Source organism: Meles meles, chromosome 12 (assembly GCF_922984935.1).
Source record: "Meles meles chromosome 12, mMelMel3.1 paternal haplotype, whole genome shotgun sequence".
In the NCBI taxonomy this organism is placed as follows: domain Eukaryota; kingdom Metazoa; phylum Chordata; class Mammalia; order Carnivora; family Mustelidae; genus Meles; species Meles meles.
The window spans coordinates 20,097,602-20,122,080 of NC_060077.1; the positions used below are offsets into that span (position 1 = coordinate 20,097,602).

General features: G+C 53.3%; 1 protein-coding gene across 2 annotated transcripts in view; it reads left to right on the top strand.

Moving 5' to 3' along the window:
• The window catches only part of LOC123953986 (splicing factor SWAP), a 67,071-nt gene that overhangs the window by 9,985 nt on the left and 32,607 nt on the right, over positions 1 to 24,479 (top strand). For both annotated transcript variants that reach the window (XM_046024498.1, XM_046024499.1), the window contains exons 5-11: positions 3,766 to 3,991; positions 4,923 to 5,029; positions 5,467 to 5,599; positions 20,163 to 20,400; positions 21,395 to 21,526; positions 22,228 to 22,321; positions 23,317 to 23,485. In XM_046024498.1, the coding sequence (XP_045880454.1) occupies positions 3,766 to 3,991; positions 4,923 to 5,029; positions 5,467 to 5,599; positions 20,163 to 20,400; positions 21,395 to 21,526; positions 22,228 to 22,321; positions 23,317 to 23,485 (1,099 nt within the window). The remainder of the gene's footprint in view (positions 1 to 3,765; positions 3,992 to 4,922; positions 5,030 to 5,466; positions 5,600 to 20,162; positions 20,401 to 21,394; positions 21,527 to 22,227; positions 22,322 to 23,316; positions 23,486 to 24,479) is intronic.

Consider the following 24,479-nt stretch of genomic DNA (forward strand, 5'->3'; position numbering starts at 1 on the left):
AGTCGCTACCCTTTGGAGACCAGAATAGTAATTTGCCTTCTTGATGTTAAAGAGTTTCTTGTGATAGTATCGCAGAGCGGCCTCTCAAGTGGGACATTGTTTGATTCTGTGGAAACCGTGTCTGAGCACTGTCGGGGCACTGCTGGAAAGGGTCATTCCCTTTGTGCTGGCGTCAGGGCTTGGGGGCAGTTGGTGGTCTGTGACTCACACTGTGATGTTCGGGGGGGCGGCGTGGAACACGGGGTGCTTGCAGTGGGAGCTTCTGGCCTGTGGGGGGGAAGCAGTGCTGCCTCTGTGCAGGGGGTCCCCCCCTCACTAGGTAAAGAAAGCAGGCACTTGAATGTTCTTGATGTTGAAACTGGGCTTTTGGAGGAGAGCCTAATGACGGGATCTCTGGGGTTGTGTGAAGAGTGAGTAGTTAGAAATCGTGGCACTCGGGAGACGGATGTCGGTGGGTGTTCGAGGCAGGCCACGGCTGGTATTGTCCTCCATGAAACCCCAGCAGCCCTCCCGGCTCCACATCCCACCAGGCCCCTAAAGCAACCTCACAGCTTTGTTTTAGCTTTTCCTAGTGAGTCTGTGTGTGTTTTCTTGTGTTTCTCCTTCGGTGTATACCCTGGCATCGTTTGTTCCCGGGTTGTGTTTTCAGCCCTCTGTCCCCTTCTCAGGGACCCGGATGCCCATCTTGGTCACCTCCTGAGCTCTCCATGTGCCTGGTCCTGACTCATGGTGTACTCTGCTCCCACCTGCGTGTGTTAAGTTGTGTGCCTCCACACCTGGCGCACACCTAGAGCTCCGCTGGGAGTGGGGAGGGAGGGTTGTTCTGGTCAGCCACGGGGGCTGGAAGTGCTGCTGCCCCACAGATCCGGTTAGAAGTTCTTTCTGGGAGAAACACGCTCATCTGAACACTAAGCTGTGTTATAGGAAGAATAGGGCAGGATTCATTGTGTAATTGCCGCCATGCTCAACGTTTCCCCGTCTGGGGTTAAGGCCGTGCGGTGACAGTTGCCAACCACGTGCTCTGTGCTGTGCTCCTGTCCTCAGTCCTCGCAGCATGGGCGCCTGGGGAGTAGATGTGCCTGGCCGCACACACTGGAGACACGTTGAGGTCTAGAGGGCTCAGAGCTCTGGCTGATGGATGTTGAGATTAGAGTGTTGTTGTCATCATAATTCAGGGGTTCTGTCACCCCAGGATAGGGGTGGGAAGCATCCTGTGGAGTTCCTGCCTTTTCTTTGGGGTCCGTAAGGACTGTTCACGTATGATGAGTGTGCCCCGTGTGCACCGTGCATGCATGTTCTCCGAGCACCTTGTCTTCCAACATCTATTTCCTCGCAGAATGTAGAGTGTTTATGGAGTCACACACATCACTAGGTCCCATTGTAGCCCCAGGATTTTCTATTTTGTTCTGGAAGTCCCTTCCCACCCCTAAGATTTTAAAAATATTTTCCTGTTTCCTGCTGTTGCATTTATAGTTTTTTTGTTTGTTTTTTTTTTTAACAATTGAACTGTGAGTTGATGTAATATTTATTTTGGGCTGTGAATGAAGTGGGCATTTGCTTCTTCCTTCCCTGATCACAGCAGAGGAGAGGGCCAGCCCAGCCGCTCCAGGGGCTGTCGCTGTTCACGCTGCCTTCCGTTCCCATGCCACCCCATCCTGGTCCCTCTGCTTTTCCAGAGCTGTTAGGAGACCTGACACTGTCATGGGCTTTCTCACCTTCTTCCATTTCCCATTGCCTACCCCACAGTTTTTAGAGCTGTCTGTAATCTGGGAGGAGTGAGGAGGCATGAGCCTATCTTCTTGGGCTCGGGCACCTTCTTAAGTCAAAGGCTTCCCTGTATAAGACAAGCATTTCCCCTTTTATCATTAGTTTTTGTAACATATCATATACGTGTGTATGTCCTTGAAATCCCACTCTGTGGTAGGGATACTCGTGGTATAAATAGGAAAAGACCTGCGTAAGGGTAGTGTGATGCGGAGAGCAAAGACTCTTCCCACCAGGTGCGGGCATGTTACCCACCTGCTCTGGCGGCAGGCCCAGAAGTGCGCTCAGCACAGCTCTCTCTGTAGTCACCAGCGCTGTGGCCTTGTCTTTCCACCACGCTGTTGTGTCATGAATAGGCATTCTTTTAGGGATTTTAAACTGACAGCTTAGTGTGGTTGGCAGAGAGCGCCTCTCCATAGAGGCCGTTGTGGTTTCCTTTCAAGGTCACTGTTCTGAATTCGGTGTTAATGATCGATGTGTGTGTGGAACACAGATCTGAAGATTAATCCTGCTGTTAGCATGAGCCATTGAAAGTCTGCCTCAGGATCCGTACTCCAGGCACAGTGGGCCTGTGACGGAATCTGGTTTATTTTGGGAACAGTAAATAACTTTAATTGTAGGTACTTATCCTGTTTAAGTGTGAAGGACCGTATCACTTCAGGCATTAAATTTGAAAATTAAGGCATTTAAATTTTATGAAGGATGTGGTTCTGGAATTACGGAAAGTATCTTGAATACTTAACTGCCCATTTTTAATGAATAATTTCCCACTTTATTTGCATGTAATTTCTAAGTGTTAATCTCTTCATTATTATTAGAAGTATTTTTGGAGTATGGCTTTCACTGTCTGGTCTGATGAGCTCCGCTGGTGGGTGGGAAGTGCCACGCGTGTCATGTGGTGGAAGGAACTTCGCAGCTTGGTCAGGAAACTGGTTGGCAGGGTCTGATTCCTGGTAGTAACCTCACTTGGAGGCAGCAAGGCGGTGCCCTCTGTTCCCACAGGTGAGACAGACCCTCCCTGTTGTGGCCAGACCGTGCCCTCATGGTGTGGGGGTGAGTTAGGTGCAGGAGCAGGTGAGAGCATGGGGCTTTCCTCAGCTGCCCAGAAAGGCTGCTTCCCAAGCTAGGAAATCTAGTCCCAGCTCAGAAGGCAAGAGGAGTGCTGGGTAGACCCTTGAGAAACAGGGTGAATGTGTACACCCTCCCTAGAGACATGCACATGCGCATAATTTGCATACAGCTTCTGAGGGTTCACAGCCTCCAGCCCCATCACGGAACCTGTTGAATGTGGAGGTACAGTGAGTTGGTATAAAAAAGGTTGCCTTGAGGGGTGCCTGGGTGGCTCAGTGGGTTAAACCTCTGCCTTCGGCTCAGGTCATGATCTCAGGGTCCTGGGATCAAGTCCCGCATCAGGCTCTCTGCTTGGTAGGGAGCCTGCCTCCCCCCACCTCTCTCTGCCTGCCTCTCTGCCTACTTGGGATCTCTGTCTGTCAAATAAATAAATAAAATCTTTAAAAAAAAAAAAAAAAAGGTTGCCTCAAGTCAGTTCTGCTCAAGGCTGGAGTGGCCTGCCTTGGTCTGTGAGTTTTCTCCCCGTGAGATACTGCAGAATCCAGAAACAGGCCAAAGTGTCATGGAACCAAACAGGCTGTTCAAATGGGGTTCTTCTGACTGAAATGTCCCTCTCTTTTTCTTTTTTTTAATTTAAAGATTTTGTTTATCTGAGAGGGAAAATGCAAGTTGGGGGAGGAACAGAGGGGGAGGGACGAGCAAACTCCCCGCTGAGTGCAGAGCCTTACATGGGGCTCTATCCCAGAACCCTGAGATCATAACCTGAGCCAAAGTCAAGAGTCGGCCACTTAACTGAGCCATCCGGTGCCCCTTGAAATGTCTCTTACTTCATGTATTTGACAGTAAAATGAGGTTTTTCTTCTGTTTTAAGTCATGTGGCCAGTGAAAAGGGGGAAAATTGATCATGCGAATATGTATGTTTTTCCATAGCCACCAACAGCCAAGATGCACGCTATCATTGAGCGCACAGCGAATTTCGTGTGTAAACAGGGAGCACAGTTTGAAATTATGCTGAAAGCCAAGCAGGCCCGAAACTCTCAATTCGACTTTCTACGCTTTGATCACTACCTCAACCCCTACTACAAATTCATTCAGAAAGCCATGAAAGAAGGACGCTATACGGTGCTGGCAGAAAACAGAAGCGAAGAGAAAAAGAGTATGTGAGACCACGTGTCCTGTGTGGACCTGGGGCCTGTGCAGGGGATAAGCCTGCGCTGCAGGGCTTCCAGAATGTTCGTGCGACCCCCCACTGTGGCGTTCGTCAGACCTGCTGCTGGGGTTTAGGATGGGGCAAAGCTCTCCTTGAGGAAATCTTGACAACACACTAGATTCTTAATTATTTCCAGAGACAGTGAAATATAATTAAATATTGGTGCTATCAGAACACAATCATCTGGGTTGGAAGTTTTTCCTCTCATTTTGGCTGTTTCATGTTTCCCGGAGAAAAGAGTAAATCTGCCTCCTGGGATGGTTCCCGCCATACACGCACACGTGGCTTTAGGGCCTGAGGTTAAGTTATGTGTGCACAAAAATGGAAGTTAGTTCTACTCTCCTTTTTTTATTCATGTCTACCTTAAGCTGTTGTTTTTATTAAATATCTAAATTGGGAATTCTTACCACAAAGGCCAAGTAACTTTTGCATAACGTTTAGGGACAGCAGTCTGTCTGCACATGTCTGCCAAGGAAACGTGTTTTTCAGATTCATTTGTACAAACCTTGGTTACAGATCTCATTTTCTCACATCTGTTAGTTTTCTAAAGTATCTGTTGCCTTGTTCTGCCTTTCTTCCACCAGCACGTTTTGCCATTTTTCTGAAAAGTTAAAACACAATGGCCCCAGATTAGGGGACGCTGGACGGCTATGCTGGGTGGGCCCACGGCGCACACCTGTCTTCGTCCCCCGCTTGCCACAGAGCGCGTTGGGCGGTAGTGCTGCAGGGGCTGCTCCCCAGGGGTGCTTTCTGGGTAGAGGACTGCCACACGCTTGCCTGCAGCCCGCCTCTGTCTGCTTCTGAGTGTTCCCGTCACGTATCTGTGCCCTGTCTCTCCCCACGCACCAGAATCTTGAAACACGCTTTTGCTTTCCAGAGTCGGGGGTCAGCTCTGATGATGACGATGACGAAGGAGATGGGAGTTACCTGCACCCGTCTCTCTTTGCTTCCAAGAAGTGTAACCGCCTGGAGGAGCTGATGAAGGTTTCGATCTTCTGTGTTTTTTATGCCATAACAGAACTGGTGTTAGTCTAGTTTTGGGAAATCACGAAGCGGCCATTTTTTTTTTTTTTTTGTATCTTACTTTATCATCATCAAAGTCTGTTTTGCATTTTTGTTGTTTGCTTGGTGGCTCACACTTTTATGGGGGACAGTATAGTCCTGGCCATCCCGCCTTCCTTTTCCGAGTGGTTACTAGAAGGTGGAAGCCATGTGTTCCCTCGCTTCCCCTGGGACTCGGGAGCAGCCACATAGAGCATGGCCATGGTCATTCAGGTTCTCTGCGTGTCCTGAGGCATGTCCACTGTGCTCCGAAAACAACACTGTGTTCTGTGGTTGAGTTGAGACTTCTTGGCCACAGAAGGGTTCCCCCTGACTCCGGGTACGGGAATGATGTGACCACACATCCTCTCTGTCTGCAGCCTTTGAAGGTGGTGGACCCGGATCACCCCCTTGCCGCGCTGGTCCGTAAAGCCCAGGCCGACAGCCCCGCTCCCACCCCCCCCTCGGCAGACGGCAGTGCGCAGCCCTCCCAGGCGGAGTACGCCGCTGACTGTGAGTACCTCGCTGTGCGCCTCCCGGCCCGCGGCCTACTGCACGGCCAACCCAGCCGGGCCCCACTACAGCCGTGCATGCCGCGCGGGGCTAGTGGAGGTGCTGGGAGGACTCGGTCCCTTGGGTCTTCATGGGTAGCCGTCCTCAGTATGTGGCCTCATCCTGTTGTGCATCCCCTAATGGTGACAGATGGCTGCTCTGTGTCCAGTGTCAGCCGTGCCTTCCAGGAAGGCTGAAGAAGAGCGAGGGCAGAAAGCAGGTGTTTGGGGACTTTGCCCTTCTTTGAAGGGCACTCCGCCCCTCCCACCCAAGAAGCCATGCCTGGTGCCTCCCTTTGACCCTCGCAGACAGGACAGTGTCGTGTGGTCTCCCGGCCTGCAGTGGGGGCTGGAGTCTGACATGCCACGGCCCTAACTGAAGTTGAAGCTCTGTTACAAAGCCCAAGGAGCGAGGACTCTGGCGGGCTGTGGCGCTGTCCGCATGGTTGCTTTCCTGCAAAAGACACAGCTCGAGCTAGTGTGCGATGTGTGCCTCAGCGTTCTGGCTCGTACGTTCCCTCCTGTCCAGCCTGCTTGCTGGCCTTTTGTCTTCTTAATTACCAGAAGATTATTAATGGAAGGCAAATCTTGAGGTTCTGTTCAAGTAATGATTTGAAAGTATTGGAGCTTGGTCTCTTTATCCGATCTTTTAAAGTTACTCAGAAGTTAACGATGAACGAGGGGAGAGGCTTCAGGACAGCTGCAGGAGTTCGTGGTGGACCCGATCCGATCAGATGATCTATCCGTAAAGCTCGTCACCGTCAGAGGGCGAGAGGTCATCCGGAGAGTAATTCTCTTTTAAGACATAGGCTGCTTGTTATTTGAGTGTCTGTCTGAAAGAGTAGCCAGGCCCACCTGCGTCCCTGTCCTGGCGTGGCCTGCGGCCGTGTGTGACTAATGGTCCGAAGTGACATCTGCAGGCTTTACAGGTCAGTGACTTGGGGGCACTTAATGCGCGTATCCTGAAAGAGCCTTGTGAAGGACTGGGGGTTTGCACTGCTCACGGCGGGGAGTGCTGTGTGGATGGCAGGGCCCCACAGGTGAGTGGGAGCCAGGAGTGACCATAGAAGATGGCTGAGTGGAACATCCCTCGGCTTCCTCGTTCTCCTGTTTCACACCCGTCATTGAACTTCTGCAAGTTAAACACCTTGTCTGTGTGCATCCACTAGATCTGTGGAGCTGTTGGACTGTCTGGCACGGAAGAGAGGAAATTCGGGGGCAGGGTGACCATTACCAGATCGTCACTCTGTGTCATGGAGCACGTGCTGTTCAGCACCCAGGGTGGTGGCAGGCAGCATGTCTGTTGCCCCCATGGCACTGGGTAGAGGGACCCCACCACACAGCTGGCCCAGTGGCTGCTCTGTGACTTAGGCTCCCTGTGGGCTCACAGAGCCCCACTGATGCCAGTCCCTCCTCTGTCAAACGGCAGGTGCACCGGGTGCGACTCCCTGTGGGGACCCCAGCCCCCTCCCCTAGGGAGTGCTCCAGCAGGGGGCACCAGTTAGCACCCGCCTCCTCACGCAGTGGGAGCCTGACAGGCGGCTGCGAGCGGGGTGTCTGGGACTGGCACCTGGTGCTCAGCTGCACAGCTCAGCTGTCTAGCCCAAGAGCTGAAAGAACAGCACTGACAGGACTCGTGGCAGCTCACACATGGATCAGGGACCAGGTGCCAGAGTTTGCAGAGAAGCAAGAAATCTAAAACATTCAGGTGAACTTTCTCAATTGCAGGTGTCGACAATGAGATCATATTTTGTAAAAATGCAAGGCAGTCCAAGAAAACATGTGGCCCAGTGGGTGCTGATTGTAGACATCCCCCTACAGGCAGCCTCCGCTGTGGAAGGGGCCGCGGGCGCAAAGGCAACAGGCTGTCCCAGAGCTGCTCTAGAGCCTGTACTCAGCAGAGGTCAGGGCTGCCTAGAGGCTAGGGAGGCGGGCTGTGAGGTGTCTGCACTTCAGGCAGACACCTTGTTACCGAAGTGAGAGCCATCCCATCGACGTGGGGAGGCCAGAAACTGGACAGCAGACAGTGTAGAACTGCATGCCTGAGCATGGGCCCTCTGAAGCCGGGCTATGCAGAGGGAGAGGGGCCGTGCCTAGTGGGGACTGTGAGAGCATCAGCCTCAGGGTCACCACAGCAGCCACGGTCCAGGGTCCAGGGCTCGTGGGGTGAGGCAAGAGGCCTGGACAGCTGGACACACTGATCCAGTTTCCAGGAAGAGCCCCGGCACAAGTACGTGTGAGCACCTGTATTCAGGTCTTCAAAGATGTTTATTTTCGTCTGTAGATTCTATGGTTATCTTAAAAAAAAAAAAAAAAAAGAATATGAAAGGTTTGAGAAGGAGGCACGGTGAAGGGAAATGAGTCTTGTCAGGTAGTCTGTGAAATGTTACAGGGAAGACCTCTTGGGGCCTGATGAGGTGGTGGTCCAAACCAGCTCTGTGCTAAGAACTGGTCTAGAAGTGGTGCCTGCAGAGCTGAACCGTCTCACGACGAGAACAGGAGCTGGGCTGTTGGCCAGTCGCCTGGGACGGTGTGCCGAGCTGCCCCCCTCCGCGCTGGACGCCGTTTGGTGAGGGGTGCCGGCGCCCAGAGCAGAGTTTGGGTGGCCTCTGTGATGTGGTGGCTCTCATGCCCCGTTCTCTCCCCTGGTTCTGCACAGTCTTGTAAGCAGTTGTCCTTCCATTCATTTGCATAAATTTTAATTAAATACGTCATCATCACAGTAGCTTCTGTGGAGGAAGTCACTTCACAGGAGAGCTCTGTTGGGCAAACAGGTCCGGCCTGCCAGAGAGGAGCCTCCTGGCCCTAGGGTGCAGCGTGTCCCATTACCGGCTCACCCCGCACACAAACCAGGGGCTCCTTCCAAGTGTTTGTGAGCCAGAGCCCTCAGACCCACGCTCGGAAGTGGGTGGGGAAGGAGCTGCAGGCAGCCTGGAAGGAAGGGGGTCCCTGGGGAAGAGCCCCGCCTTTTACCCAGCAGCCTGGCGGCTTCCAGGCGGAGGTGCTGCGTGGACAGCTTTCTGCGAAGTCAGGAGACTTTAACCAGTGAAGGATTCTGTTCTTTAAGCCAACAGATAACTAGATTCTGCTAAGAGAAAAAAACTGATTGAGGAAGCAGAAGGGTCTAACACACCAACAGCTTTTATAGTCAAACGGGAGAGGAAAATGTGCAGCAGAAACACGGGCTGCCGTGTGAATAATTCAGGGAGGTAACATGGCCCCGCCGTTTTTTCCAAGGTTTCCCCTCGTGGCTTCCCCGAATGGCATCGTTCCTGCTGGCTCTAGAGCCCGGTCCGCGGGGAGTGCAAGCCAGGGTCGCCGTCGCGCCAGACCACAGCACACGTGTGCAGGATGTAAGACGGTCGTGGGCCCTGGGCAGCACGCGCGAACATGAGAAGTGTAAGCCTTGGGGTGCAGTCCGGGTTTCTGGGCTGTTGAAAGTGTTATTTGACATTAGTGAGTTTGAAGTCCTTCGAGATGAGAGAGGTTACAGAGAAGCCATGCTGGGGGGACCTGTGCCGCGGCGGGAGCGAGTGCGGGTGGGCTGGTGGCCTCTGTCCACCTGGGACCCTCACGGAGGAAGGAGGTATGGGAGTGTCCTCACAAGCCAGATTTCTAGTGCTGGCGGGAGACTGACATGCCCTGTGTGCCCTCGGGAGAGGATGCCCTCCGGAGAGGACGGAGGGGACCCTGTCCGTGCACAGGGGCGGGGTCAGGGGTGGAGCAGGTATAGAAGGAGGGAAGTGCCTCCAGCAGGTCAGGTGGGAGATGACCGTGGGGCTCCGTGGGGGCCTGTTGCGTCACCCGCCGGGCTGTGCCTTTTGGACTGTGTTGGTGACTGTCCGCTTCCCAGAAAAAGCACAAGGATGGATGGGATGATTGTGTGAGAGTACCCCAGCACCCCGAGGGGCTCTTGCAGGCCTGTGTTGTTAACACGCAGTCTGAGCACGTCTGTCAGCGCTTCCTGCAGGAGCCTGGGGCCCACGGGGCCCATCAGAGCTGGAGTCACCAAGGTTTTCCCATTCTTTCTATTAGCTCGTGATTAAGAATCCCCTCAGGCCATTACTTGGGATCGACTTCTTTCCAGTGAGAGATTTTCCTGGTTAGAGGCTTCCTTGGAAGAAAATCGGCTGTTTTTATTTGGAAAGAATTTTTTTAAAAGACCCTTAAATAGAGACGTGTAAAACTAACAATTCGCTTGTATTAGCTTGACAGTCATTTTCTGTTATTTGGTTCTCTCCTGCTATTTAGCTGTAAATCTTTGCAGAAGAGGGTCGTAAATACAGTTAATTATGCAGGAAATAGTGATACTGAAATATTGCCCACTGGTGTTGCAGTTTTTTAAAAATAAAATGCCAACCCAGTTTTTTTTCATGTTTCATTCTATAAATAGCTGAAGTGAAATTAAACCGTATTGTGTGGCTAGACTAGATATTTTCTTGTTTCTGCTGTTTTTTTAAGTGTGATTTTGCTGGGGTTGCTCATAGCATTTTTTTTTCCTGCAAAATCATGACCTTGAAGTGCTTTGTTTACCTTTGAAACCCTTTTTTTTAAAAAAACACATTTATTGTAAGTGAAGGGAAATGGAAGGAAGAAAGTAAAGGTATTACCCAGGATTCCACCACCCAGAAATAGACATTTTTACCATGAGGGAGCGTCCCTGATGCAGTGGGAAACACTGACGTGAGTGTAGTGAGGCAAGGGGAGAGTGGGAAGCTCCCAGCCAGGAACACAAAGATGAGCTTTGTGCCGAGTAGGGATTAGAAGGTTGGACATAGAGAAATATTTGTGTTAAAGTGGAAGTAAGCTTTTTTAATTTTACTCGAATTTAGCAGAAGACCCTGTAATAAAAAATCAAAGGGAAGTGGTTGCTGATTTTCAGATAAAAGTTTCTTCCGTACATCAAGAATTCTGTTCTGGCGATTAGGAGAACATTTAAAGAGATTGAGATTGTAGATTTTTTTAAAAGCTCTATTTTTATCTTAGATGTCCTTAATTAACTGTGAAACCGGAGGGAATTAAAATACTCCTAAATCCCTTCCCTTTCCACCCCCCCAGCTCTGGATTTTCAGGAAGCAGTGTTTGCGTTTGTGTTGTGAGAGCATGAGCCGGTCCGCTGCTCACTCTGCAGCCCGCAGCCCCTGGCCCGCTGGCCTCCCTCCTGAGGGTTGGGCTTCCACCAGGGCGCCTCTGCGCATTCAGCCTTGCGGACCCGTGTCGTGAGGGTCTTGTTCCTGCGTTCTCGCATGCCCGAGAAGTGCCTCCTGCCCTGGTACAGACAGGAAACCTGGTCTGGGTGTACAGTTCTCGGGGAGCATCTCCCTTCCCCGACTTTGTAAGCTAGCATCCAGCCTGGTCTTTTCCTGGCCCAGCCGGCTGCCGCCACTGACCAGTCGTGTGGAGTTGTTAGCTGCTTAGCTGTCACTCGTTGCCCCTGGCCGCCGTTCTCGGAGCTTGGTCACGTCGCTGAGCACCGTGGTGGAGAGAACCGTACTCGGTCCTGTTGCCTGGAGCCCAGGAGCGCTGCCAGGAGGGCTCTGAACTTGGACGTTGCTGGGAAGAGGAAGGAGCCGGCTGCTCCCCCACCTCGCCGCCGGGGGCCTGGCGCCCTCTGGCTGGATGCCTGGTGACCTGGCGCACACTTCCCCGTTGTCCTGGAGCATGTCCTGCCCCCTCTCGGAGATTCGGTTCTGCGTCCTGGAGGCTGTTTTCCGTTGTGTCTCTGTTGTGGGTCCATCCATCTCTGTCCGTCTCCTTCCGTGTCGGTGACCAGTTTTCTCGCTTACACCTCTTCTGCCTGTTGCAGCTTAAAATGTGTTGGTTCCGGAAAGGCATGATTTGGGGCCTCCATTCTCGCAGTGCGACAGCACGGTCTGCAGACTTGCTGGGAAGGTCCCCATGTCACGTTTTGGGTCCTGCGTGTCCCCGGTCTCTGTGGGCCAAGCACTGGCAGGAGTGCGAGGGGACATGACTGGGCTGCAGCAGACCGGGGTCACGGGTGCCCGGACTTGAATTCCAGAGGACATTTGTGTCTTGAAACGTTCTGTTTTCAGTGGCTGAAATGCAGTACCGTTGTGAGCTCTCCTGGGCTGCGCAGAAGCGGGCTGGAAGCCCAGTTACCCAGCCCCTCTCGGGCTCTGTCTGGCCCCGGCGGCTCGCTTTCCTTTCCTTTGTGCTCCGTGGAATTCTCTCCCACCAGATTCGTCTGCAGCTCCGAAAACTCCAAGCTTGCTTGCATTTTGTTTTCGTCCGGGCTGGGGGGCCACACAGCTCTGCGCCCATTCCTGGTCGTCTCCTGCCCACGCCCGCAGCTCTGTCCGAGCCTTTTACCCGATGCTGCGGCGCTTCCTTGACACCATTCCCGCCGCCTCCGAGACCCTTTGTCTTCCTTTCCAAGCGCAGCCTTTTCCGAAAATGCCCCCAAGCAGGTGTGGAGCGGCTGAGCCTGAAGTCGGCAAGCCGACCCCACGAAGCTGCAGGCGCCTCCGCCCGCGGTTCAGGTCCCGCGCTAGAGCCACTCCTTCGCCCAGAACTCTCTAGAGCCTGTTTCGGTGTAACGGGCTGCAAACCCAATACAGTATTGAAAACTCAAAACTTGCTGTGTGAGGGTCACTGATGAAGGCTTTACGTAGTGGGTGGAGACAAGAAGCCTTTCTAGAAGGAGGTGTTATTTGCCAGAAAGAGAGTGATTGCTTTCAAGCACTGGCGGAACGTCCCTGACTCCTGTATTCATAGGGTGAAACTGACGGGTTTGGGTGGTTTTCCAGCTGAACAGATGACGTTCTTCGTCATTGCAGAAGCCGTTCAGATTTTCAGTCTAAGGCTTTGGTGACTGAGACAAGTCTCCTTTTGTTTGGGGATTTTTTTTTAAACATTTTATTTGTTTGACAGAACACAAGCAGGCAGAGCAGCAGGCAGAGAGAGTGAGGGAAAAACAGGCTCCCGCTGAGCCAGGAGCCTCATGCAGGACTCGATCCCAGGACCCCGGGATCATGACCTGAGCCAAAGGCAGAAGCTTAACCCACTGAGCCACCAAGGTGCCTGTTACAGACTTTTTTTTTTTTTTAGATATTTATTTATTTATTTGACAGAGATCCCAAGTAGGCAGAGAGGCAGGCAGAGAGAGAGGAGGAAGCAGACTCCCCGCTGAGCAGAGAGCCCGATGAGGGACTCAGTCCTAGGACCTTCGGATCATGACCCGAGCCGAAGGCAGAGGCTTTAACCCACTGAGCCATCTAGGTGCCCCAAGAAGAGGTAGTGTTGTAGAGGTTTATGTTACATGGTGAGATCACCATGAAAATTACTTATTCTGACCCTGGTCTGTCAGCTCTTAACTACCAGGGAGGGCCGTGATCCTGCTGTGCCCGCCCCCAGGGCCTGTGCAGTCACTTCTGTTACCCAGTGGCTCCCCCCTCACCTCCCCGCCCTGCGCCCTAAAGTCTAGCTTTAGCTTGAATGTGAAGTAGGGTAAAGGAACCTCATTTGTGATCTGGAAAATTGTCTGCAATGTTGCACGTTTGTGTTTACCAGATGACTGTGAACCCAACTCGGAGATCAGACCCCCGAGTGTGTTTGAAGATGCCTCCCATCCTCTCCCCAGAATCCATCCATGTCTCAGGAACCCCTGAACGTGTGATCACAGAAGGGAAGGAATAGGGGGAAACCCAGATAATGGTGGGCCTGAGGACAGTTGTTACTCCTGTGTCTTTTCCATGTGTTTTTAATACACTGTTGAAGTTATTAACCGCTGAGATTAGAAGATTCAGAAAGTGTGAGTTTTGGAAAACAGAAACAAATATTCCGGTTTGTGGAGGGGAGGGAGGTGTAGCTAGCGTGAACAAAGCTGCCAGGTGGGCGGCGGCCTGCAGGCTGGGTCAGGCACTGCCTGGGCGTGTGCGACCAATCTTTACATCCTGCTTTCAACCCCAGTTAAGTGAAATGTCATTCTTTGTGAAAAGACTGTCATTCTTCCCATTTGTACACCTGTATCCCCCAAAAAACCACTCAGGTATTTTTATTATATTTGGAATTTCATCAATTAAAAGATGTGCGGGACTTTTTCTTACTCTCTGAGTATATCATGCCCCCAGTTTTGCCTCTTGGTCCACAAGGAGTAATATATTTACTGTCTGGCTCTTTGTAGGAAACATTTACCAAAGCCTGCTCTATCCCAGAATTAGTGAGAGACCTTACTTGAATATAAATGTCTTCATTTTATTGACTTTTTATATGAAAATCCTACACAGCAAAGACCAGTTTTGGTAAAATTCAGTTCTCAAGTATGTTGTTTGTATTCTTGGGAAACATTCTCACATCCTGTTGATACAGATCTGTGTCTGTAGCCCCCGCCTCCCCGCCTTTTTGCCGTCGCCCCCGGGCTGGGCAGCAGACGTCTTGAATCCACAGCTTCTGTAGCAGGACCCCCGACTTGCCCTCACACCCCCAGTTTAGGCCAGAGCAGCGGGCACCTTGCGAGTCTTCTAGTCCCTCACACCCACGTGTAATCACATTACACGCCCTTGGTGACCTCCTTCAGGATCTTCCCCCCAAGTCTGGTGTTCCTCACCAGGTCCACTCGTGGTCTCAGCTGATGTCAGCAGCCTCATCTGCCGCAGCCCCTGGTCCTCGTGCTGCGTTCCTGCAGCCCGTGCAGCCAGTGTGATCCTGAAGGTGAACCTGTGTCATTATCTCTCTACTGAGAACCTCCTTGTGGTTTCCCATCCCATTTAGATTCCAGAAACTCACCTCCACTGCCCCCAATCTGCTCTTCCTGTTCCTGAAATGTGCTAAGTGGGATCTGACCACAGGGCTTTTGCACGAGCTCCTCCTTGGCCTGAAACACTGTCCTCTCAGGTCAGACCTCCCCTGGCTGTGCTGATGGTCTTCCCCAGTTCATGTCCTTCTCACAGGGTTTCATATTGTCTTGGCCATTCTCAGAGTCTGAGCTTACTTTGTTTCTCATCTGGTTTCCTTTATAGCCTCACTTGAAGCAGCAGGAGGGCAGGACTGGTCTGTCATGGATACTGTGGGGCCTCCAGCCCCTAGACTCCTCTCTCCTGCGAGGACGTATTTAGTAATGGTGGCTGGATGGACACACGCAGTAATATCTTGGAGAGGAGCGAGAATAAGGCTGTTTCTGGGCCTCCTCCCTGGCGTTCAGGGGGCAGCGGAAAGTCAGATGCTCGTTATCTCTCTGATTGTAATTAAGATATTTTTAAAATTATTTGAATCAGAGTAATACACTTGGAAGTCATGTAACAAATGCTTTTTATGAGAAGTATTTTTCGAACCCCCCACACTTGTTTCACAGTATTTACTTTTAACCATTTGTCTTTGCATTCTTAGTGGTTACCCTGTGCCTCTAAGTCACGGGTCCATACTGCTGTTTCAGGGTTTATCCTCCTTGGGTTAGATTTTCTCTGTTATCTTTGTGGTGTTATGGGTAGTAATTGAGTTCATTTGTGCTCCTCTCACACCCCAAATTTTACTTACCTTAAGTGTTTCGTCTCTGGTTGCTTGTGACTTGAACTGATAGACTTAAATCTGTACTTTATAATTAAAATTCACAGGAGAAGGATCCCGAAATGGCTTACTCATCAGTCTCCTCCCCTGACTCCTCTGTAAGTTTGGGGCCTGTCTTTACAGCCTGCATTCGTGGAGCCCCAGCTGTCAGGTGCTGGAGGCCGTCACCCAGACAGAGTCGCCGTGACTGCCCGGCCCGGCATCCGCGGGGCCGCTGGGTGGTGGGCTGCCTCTCCTGGCACATAGTCATTTCAGACGCAGCAGGTGACCTGCGGGCGCTCTCAGAGCGGTGCACACTCTGGTCTGTTAGGGGTCGTGCTTGGCCGTCCGGTGACACCCACCGCTGTTTGCTGAGCCCCTTTGCCCCCGTCCCCATGCAAAGGCTCTGTGCTCGCAGCCTGCAGCCCGCTGTTGTCTGGCTTCTTGCCAATGGCCTGGGTTACTGCCTGCGCCTCCTGGGGCGCGTGAATGCCTTACTCCTTCACTCTTGGAGTTCATGCTCCAGTAGCGTACACAGGAAGGGGTACGTGGGAGCACAGATATTTTAGTCCTCAAATATCTGAAGGTGCCCTCATTCTGCTCTCGCATGTGGTAGTTAGGACAGGCCTAGAACTCTGGTTGGATACTGTCCCTTTGGCTTTGGAAGATTTGGGCCTCCGTGTCCTAGGGGCCCTTGCTGCTGCCGAGAAGCCTCCCGCCATCCCACGTCTCATCCTTGTGCACATAACTCGTGGTCACTGAGCAGATGGGCATTGTGCTCGCGCCCTGCTGGGATTGGCAGTGAACAAGATTCCTTCCGCCATGGAAAATCGTGGAGACTGAGTGCCCAAGAGCAGGTCACCGTGCCGGTGGACGTCGTTGGGGAGGCCCTCCAAGCCAGAGGCCTGAGGAGAGTGGAATGGGAGAGCGGTGGGACAGGAAGCAGGGAATGTGGCTTAGGCCTGGGTGGGAGAGAGGGGAGGGTTTTGGGTTTGGGGGGCTGCTCTGTCTGGTGCAGGCAGTGCTCCTGGAGTTTTAGAGCAGGGGTGGGGGAGTGGGGAGCGAGCGGTGCAGCTGACCCTCCAGCAGGAGGCACTCCCTGAGAGAGTGGCAGTGCCAGGAGGAGGCAGGGATCCAGATCTGAACCCAGGCGAATTGTTTATCACATGTCCCAGTGGGGGTGTGGAGTGAGCGGTTAATGTGCAGGGCCGCCCAGAGCTGGAGGTAGAAATTCTGGAATCTTCAAGCACACAGAGGGTTTAAAGCCATTGAACTCACTAGGAAGATCCCCGGGGTGCATGGGGAGGACCGTCTACAGGACCTGGACTTAGACAGGTGAGACGGTTCAGTCCAGGCCCCGGGGCTGTTGGGCATGCTCCAGCCTCCTGGCTTTTTGTGTAAGTCAGGTGGGTTGGTTCCGTGGCACTAGGTGAAGCTGTTTCTGTGCTCAGGGCACACGCATGCTGTTGGTCTTCCCCGGACCGGCTCTCAACTGGCTCACGCGGAAGGGCTTGCTCACCAGCCCTGCCCCCAAACCCTTTCAACACCGGGGTTCTCTTCTGGGAGTTAAATGTATATGAGATGAAGAGCACGTAAAGTATCAGTAAATTGACTTTGATTTTTGACGCCAGTTTAATAGAAGGGCTTTAGAAGGGAATTAGGTGTGTTGCTCTGCCCCCCACCCTCCATTAGGATGCTCCGTCCATCTCTGAGGCAGCTGTGGTCTGGGAAGGAGGGCTCCAGAATGTGCCTTACGTCCTGAAGCAGCTGGATTTGTTTTCTGGCAGCTGTGTCTGCCCTTAGGAGATGTAGGTGCCCGTGGAAACTTCTCTCTTGGATTCATTTGGAGTAGGCATTTGTGGCACCCCGGATGCTGACCAGGCCATCCACATCCAACTTCCTGTAAAGCCCACCCGACTCCCAGAAATTCAGCCTAGAGTGTGGAGAGCAGCGAGCCTGGTGAGGTATGTGATGTCAATGAAGCCCGGTGTGGGAGAGAGTGGCTGTGGCCCTTCGGGACTCGGTGCCCCGCCATGACGACAATAACTAAGAGAGTGCAGTCTTGGAGCACCAGGCCTCTGGCTGCCCTGCCTGTGGTCTGGTCCAGTGATTCTCAAAACTGGGTGTTGGTGACCGTCTTGAGTTGGGGGGGAAGGCACATGTACAAAAAACTCAGGTGCCCTGACGGCCGTTTTCAAGGGTCTGTAGTGTCATCGAGCCCCGGTCTTCTGAAAGCCTCTGTATAAGCGAGTGAGGCCACATGTGCGTGTAAACAGAGCATCTGGGAAGGCTCCCAGCCCGCTGTCAGCTGGCTGTGCTCATGAAATGCTGGGCAAGTGCCTGCCGTGCACCGGGGCACAGCCTGTTGCCTGCCACTAAGCTTCACATGTGGGGCCCTCATACCTTGCAGTGCCCCCTGGAGTCAGCCTGGGGAGGCGGGAGGGGGCTGTGTCCCACAGAGGACACTGTGGGATGTCCCGGTGTCAGAGGGGAGGGAGCGAGGCACTCGGTGTCAGAGGGGAGGGAGCGAGGCACTCTTCTCGGGAGTGGGATCCAGCAGTGGTGGGACAGGTGAGGCTTGTGTGTCGGGCTGCAGGTCACCATCACTGTCACACCCCAGCCCCCGGAGCTGGGGGAAAAGGACAGAAAGGACCCTCTCCCTGAGGCGTTTATCCCTGACAATCCTCAAAGTGAGGATCCAGCTGAAAGGGGACCTGTTACACCCGTGTGGCACATGCATTCTGTGCCAGAAGGCCTGCTGGCCAGCAAGCCACCCCGCATCTCACTAGGCGGCGGTGTGGGCTGGCTGGCAGCATTATTTTTAGGTAAACGGAGAACGTCAAGCTCCTGTCTGCCTTTGCCGTGATGAAGACTGCTGGAAGGCTCACTGCACGGCTGTCGAGAGGGTGGAGACTGGCTGCTCGGGTGGCTAGGGACACCGGTTCAGTGGGACCCCTTGCTGTGGTCCCCTGAGGACCAGGCCAGGGCACGGCAGGTTTGGGCAGGCTCTCATCTTCCTACCTCTTTGTGAGCTCTGCGGTGCTCTTAGAGCTTCCGCTCATCTCAGCCAACATCTTCCCGGGTTCTGAGCATGGGTCCCTGAGCGAGTCTGCTGGCTTGCCAGGAGCAGTTTTTAATCCTGGTTAAATTTAACATGATGAATGGTTCAGGAAAGTCCTATGGACTGATGGCTAGCCTGCATATAAGGACTTCCAAAGGCATGGTGCTCAGTTTTGAAAACCATTTGCTGATTTCTGTTAACACGAAGAATGCCTGACCTACACCGGTAGTCAAAACTTGTGAACTCTTCTATTTTTATGCATTCACATGGCTCATTGGTTGTGGCTGTGGCTTAAAGTGTACTTTGGCTTGCTTTTGGGCAGGAGGCTGACTGTCCCAGACAAGAACGGAGTGTCTGTCCTTCCACTGAGATGTGACACTCTGGACTCGGCAGTAAGAGGGGTCCCGGACGTCCCCTCTCCGGGGACCGTTGGCTGCATACGGGTGTTCTCTGAGGCAGGTCAGGGTTATGCTCTGTTCTCGCCGATGCCATTTTGTCTCCTCTTTGGGGTGGCTCTGCCTGGGGGCTGAGAAGAAGGACCCCGGTAGCATGATGGCCTGAAGGCGAGTGGGTAGGAACTCTAATTGCATTCTTGCAAGGACAGCACATCTCACAGAGGTGTAGGCTTGTGTGCAAACGCCTGGCTTGGTTAGGAAAAGCTTCCACTGGAACTGCTGCGTCCGTCTGTCCATCTGACGAACACCACGTTCTCCGTGCTGGGTTACAGTGAGTGAAAGTGCCTTTCTAGCCAGCAGTCTTGGATGGGCCCTGCCCTCCCGCAGGGATCACGCCCACTGGATCTGGGGCCACGTATCTGACTGTGAAAGCTCAGGGTGTCGATGTGAACGTGTAACCGTGGTTGGTGTGTGACATCGAGAGAGGACAGCAAGCCGGGAGCTCACGCACAGCTAACAGAGCGCGTCGCTGTGGGTGGGCCTGCAGCCCAGTCACCTGTGCATTGTTTCAGCCTTGCAGGGAAGGCAGGGGCCGAGCTGTCCAAGCTGCCATCCTGCTGCTGTTTCCCTGCAGAGCACCCGTCACTGGGAACCGGGGTCGAAGCGTCTGGTGTCGATAAATGCTCTTACTAAAAGTGAATTCATTGAAAATCAAAATCAAAATTTTTTTAAGGTTTTTTTTTTTTTCTTTTTTTTTTGAGAGGGATTGAGAGTATGAGAGAACGCAAGCAGGGGGAGCGGCAGGCAGAGGGAAAAGCAGACTTGCCACTGAGCAGGGAGCCCGATGTGGGTCTTGATCTCAGGACCCTGGGTTCATGACCTGAACCGAAGGCAGATGTTTAACAACTGAGCCACCCGGGCACCCTCAAAATGAAATCTCTAATTGGAAAATTCTTTTCACCATTCTGCAATGAAAAGGAAATTAAATCTTGGTGTAGTTGGAACCATTTGCATATCTGTAACAGGATTAGAAATAAAATTCTTAACTGAATCACTGAATCTTCTGTGATTTAGCTGGTTTTCCCAAAAAATTTTTCCAAAAAAGAGATGAATAAGCTGATAGGACTTTTAATTACTGAAACAGTAGGCTGCTTCCCTACAGATATTTGCACGTGTCCAAACTACATAGGAAACTGTCATGCGTTGCTGTCTGTGATGGCAGGGTGCCCAGCGACCTGTGTCCGTGGGGTGTGGTGGGCCCACTGCTGCACATCTTGGAGGGGGGCCATGTATGGTCATGAGCATAGACGGTGTCACAGACATGTGAGGGAAGCACGACTCCCCCGGAATAACCAAGAAAGGAACCTAGCGCTCAGTCGCATGAGCTCATCGACCTGGTCAGCACCTGCTGCTGGAGGGGGGCTTCTCGTTGGCACATTCACTACCCCTTCGCTGTCTCATGTCCCCAGGCGTATGTCCCCTTGGCTGCCTGCCTTGTATTAGAATAACCTCTAGAAAACAGTGTGGTTGCTGATGGCTGGAGTGACGTAGCACCTGTCTTCCCACAGCGACCGTGGCCGCCATGTACTACAGCTACTACATGCTGCCCGACGGTACCTACTGCCTGGCGCCTCCCCCGCCAGGGGTCGACGTGGCCACTTACTACAGCACCCTGCCTGCCGGGGTGGCTGTGCCCAGCTCCACCGGGGTGACGACCACAGCCCCGCCGCCCCCCGGGACCACGCCCCCGCCCCCCCCAACCACAGCAGAGACAAGTAGCGGGGTGACCTCCACCATCACCACAAGGTAGGCCCACTTCTGCCTGTCGCCTGGTACTTCTGGGCTCTCGGTTTGGGGTCTTCAGTCTGGGTCTCATGAAGGGTCTCTGTCGCCTGAGGGTTTAAGTGTCCAAATGTCGGAGTTAGGGAGTTGATAGTGCAGCGGAAATCATGACGGAAACACTTAGAAAATTGACTCCGAGTAACCCCACATCGCCCCCAACTCTCACATCCTCAGCACCCCACCGCCCCCCATAACTTCTGGGACCTTACACCCATGCTGCCTTGACCCCCCCCCCCACACACACACAGCTGGCCTTTCTGATGTTACCATCTCAACTGGGCAAAACTTCGTAAATTCAGGCGGAAGGGTCATTGTGGTTATGTGTGAGAAGTGCAGGATTTAGAAAGTTGACAGAAGTGACTCCTACAAGCCGTGAGCAGGTGGGTGCTGGTGGCCGGGCCAGCTGGGCATTGAACAAAAGCAGAGTGGACCAGGGACTGGGCCCCCGCACCTGTCTTATGCCAGTGTCCGGGGTCTGCAGAGTGGGGGAGTGCGCTGTGGGCACAGTGTCAGGGGCCCGGGTGCCTGTGGTTGAAATTGGACTGAACACTCGGGTGTTTCTGCAAGGACTTCCCTTCTGACCGTGCTGAGAAAGGGGACACGAACAAGTGTGTTGAAGTGCACATCCTCTGTTTTTAACGTGAAAAAGACTCCGTGCGTCACTTATTCTTGGTTGCTTCTAAGAGTTGGCTTATCACTGCAGGGAAATGTTAGAGGCAAAAATGAACCTGTTTTCCTGGTTTTAAGTCTTATTTTCCATAAAACCCCATTTTTATCATTGGCAAATGATAGTTTGGTCTCTTTTCAAGGAACTGACTTTGTGGTTGAAGTGCTCAGAGCCAGTGTGTGTGTGTGTGTGTGTCCCCAGACGCTGAGAGCCCCCCACACTGCACTGGTTGGCCAGCTGGTGGTCTTGGGGGGTCCCTGCGCATGAGTGTGATGAAGCTCTTCTCCGCAGTGCACTTGCCCCCGTGGCAGCCATCATCCCCCCGCCCCCCGACATTCAGCCCGTGATTGACAAGCTGGCAGAGTACGTGGCTCGCAACGGCCTCAAGTTCGAGACCAGCGTTCGTGCCAAGAACGACCAGAGGTGAGGGACGGAGAGTGGGGGCGGATGCGGGCCTGTGGCGTCTCACGTAGCTTGTTTTTAGTCTAGCTACGTGATTCCTTTCTTTAATGTTTTAATCCTCACGTGTTTACATAAATATGTCTTAAAATTACCTTGCTGAATTACTTAGAGCTGTGTGGTAGGTTTTTGTTTTGTTTTGTTTTGTAAGTAAGAATGTTGAAGCTACCTAAAACAGAGCTGGAGTTCCTGCTTTTCGAGAATCTGCCATTTAGGGGGTGGGGACTGGTGAAGTAGGTGCCGGGGAGGAAGGAGGGCACCTGTCGTGATGAACACCGGGTGGGTATGGAGGTGTTCGGTCACTACCCCCTGCACTTGAAACGAATGTCACACTCTATGGTAACCAAGTGATGGGAAATAAAAACTGAAAAAATACATACGTGAGGTAGGAAAATACCAGTTTTTTAAAAAAGCGTATTTATAAAGAAACACAAAACAAAGAACCAGGGGAAAGAGTCTGCCATTTAATCAAATAACGTTCCGTGCCTCTGTCTCCCATGTCCAAGAGGTGGGTAGGATCCAGCCATCCTACTGCGCACGGCTATTGCCGTAACTGGCTCGAGTTAGTCATTGGAGAGTATGGAGGACGGCGTCTGCTCGCAGCGAGCCATCGGTAGGTGCCCTGCATGTCCGCATAGCTGACTTGTCCTTGTCTCTGCTCTTAGGTTCGAGTTCCTGCAGCCGTGGCACCAGTATAACGCCTACTACGAGTTCAAGAAGCAGTTCTTCCTCCAGAAGGAAGGGGGCGACAGCGCACAGGTACCCGTCTGCGGGGGTTGGGGGGTGATGCAGGTTCCCATCTCCGAGGTCGGAGGAGCTGGGGGGCGCGCAGGTTCCTGTCGGCAGGGGCCGGGAGACCGGAAGGCTCTGTGTCGCTGCCGCACAGATGCGGGAATAGTTTGTACTTATTCTCAGGATGTAGCAAAGGGCTCTCTAGCCATACTCTGTCTGGGAGCATTGTGCTCAGCATGCACAGTCTCTAACTTTTCCTTCCTCAGAGTGGAAGCCTGTGTTTGGCATTCCTAGAAAACTTTGACCCCTGGGCAGTCCATGGATGATCAATGTGTTCTAAACAAAGAATCCTGTCTCTTGAAGCTTGTAATGTTTTGGTTGGCTGTTATTTTTAACAGCTCTTGGTGGAGGCCAGGTTCCATATTTCCTTTGAGTTAAGCGACCCATCCATAGGTAAACTGTAAGCGTGTGGGCTCCTGGCCGATGCCGGTGCTGCGCGGCGCTGTCCATGGTGGGGCCGTTATCCTGGGGGGCAGCTGGCTGTGCCGCTGCTTCCCCCCGTGGGACCCTGAGGCCTGCTGGATGCCGCTCCCCTGTCCTTGTGTGCTCTCTCCTGCTCCGCTCCCCCATTTCCATGGGCGCCCTGATGTTTTGCTCAGACCTATTTGGTAGCTGATGTAGGCCTTGCTTCTTATCAGTGGCTTTCTTCGGGCTTTTCTCTGTAATTGCTCCGACTGAGCAAAAACAACTCGTGTGCAGCCGACGCGCACAGCCTGGGGTCTGAAAGCCTTCTTGGACACCTGTCTCTGAGGAAGAGGCAGTGCGCCTTGGCCCCCAGCATGGCATTAGAGCTTTGAGAGACAGTCTGTCCTTCCACGGGGAAAACCTCCTCGTGCTCCCCTCTGTGTAGTGTTGTAGCAGAAGGTGCCAAGTTTGAGTTTCACAATGGACTCTGTCTGTCTGTCTGTGACCAACCACGGGCATCTCTGACGGCGCCATTGATTGCCATGTTTCATCTCTAGGCTGTGTCAGCACCAGAAGAGGCTCCTGCGGAATCTGCTTCTGAGAAGCCGAGCGACAGCGGAGAGGAGGGTGTGTGTGAGGACTCAGCCGAGGCAGGAAGAGGCGGCCCCCCGGGGAAGAAGGAGGCATCGTCCAGTAAGACGGTGGCAGATGGGAAGCTGGTCAAAGGTAGGCCACTGCCAGTCCCGCCCTCGCAGAGGAGAGGTCGCGGCAGGGGCTAGGGGAAGGGGTGAGGGGGTCGCCACTCCTGGGAGGTCGCTGTCATAGATCCCCCGCCTCACAGTGCTTTCCTCGGCTGGGGCATGGGGCCGTGTGTATAGGGGCTCAGCCGAGGCGTAGCTTTGTCCGCAGTCTGTTCTGGTGAGCTTAATGGGAAGGTTCAGCACAGTTCCCAGATGTTTGGCTCCTCCGACTCCTGCAGCCACACTCACGTGTGGACTCCGGCACCAGTGCGATTAGTTGACTCTGGGTCCTGGGTCCTGAGGCTGCTCCCGGGCGCCCTCCACTCCCTCCACTCCTGTTCTCAGCAGGAGTTTTCCACCTGCTCGGACAGGCGAGCACAGAAGGAGCCAGTGCACTAGGACGGGGTTGGGAAAGCCGCACACGTGCACCACCAGCAGGAGGCTTAGTTTGGGTCAAACGTAGGATGCTGCAGTGAGTCCTGCCTGGCGGGGATGAGAGAGGCTGTGGAGTACCAGGCACCCCAGGGCAGGGCTGCGGTCCCTGGCAGAGGCTGCGCTCCCGGAGCTGTGGTGGGCGCACACAGGAGGCGAGGTCAGAGTGGCGGGTGGGTCCTGGGGGAGTGGCTTGCACAGCAGCCACAGCCGGCTCGTGGGGATCCGGGACTGGGTTCATCTCAAGTGCCATGTCAGAGGAGTGAGTGCAAGTGGGTGACTGAGGGTACCCCCGGGGGGGATCACTTGGAGTGCCGATGGGGCTGGGGCCGGCTCCAGATCTATAGGAGAATGTGGGTGGGGAGGGCGAGCTGCAGGGGTAGAGGGTCGCAGGACTGCAGGAAGGCCGGTGCTTTGCCTCCGGCTGCTGTGTTGGGTGGGGGCCAGGGGTGATCTGGAGTAGCCGGCCCAGCCCACACGGACGACTGACCAGGGAAACTCAGTATCTCTGAGCCTCTCCTTGCACAAGTTAGCTAAGCACATGTGTT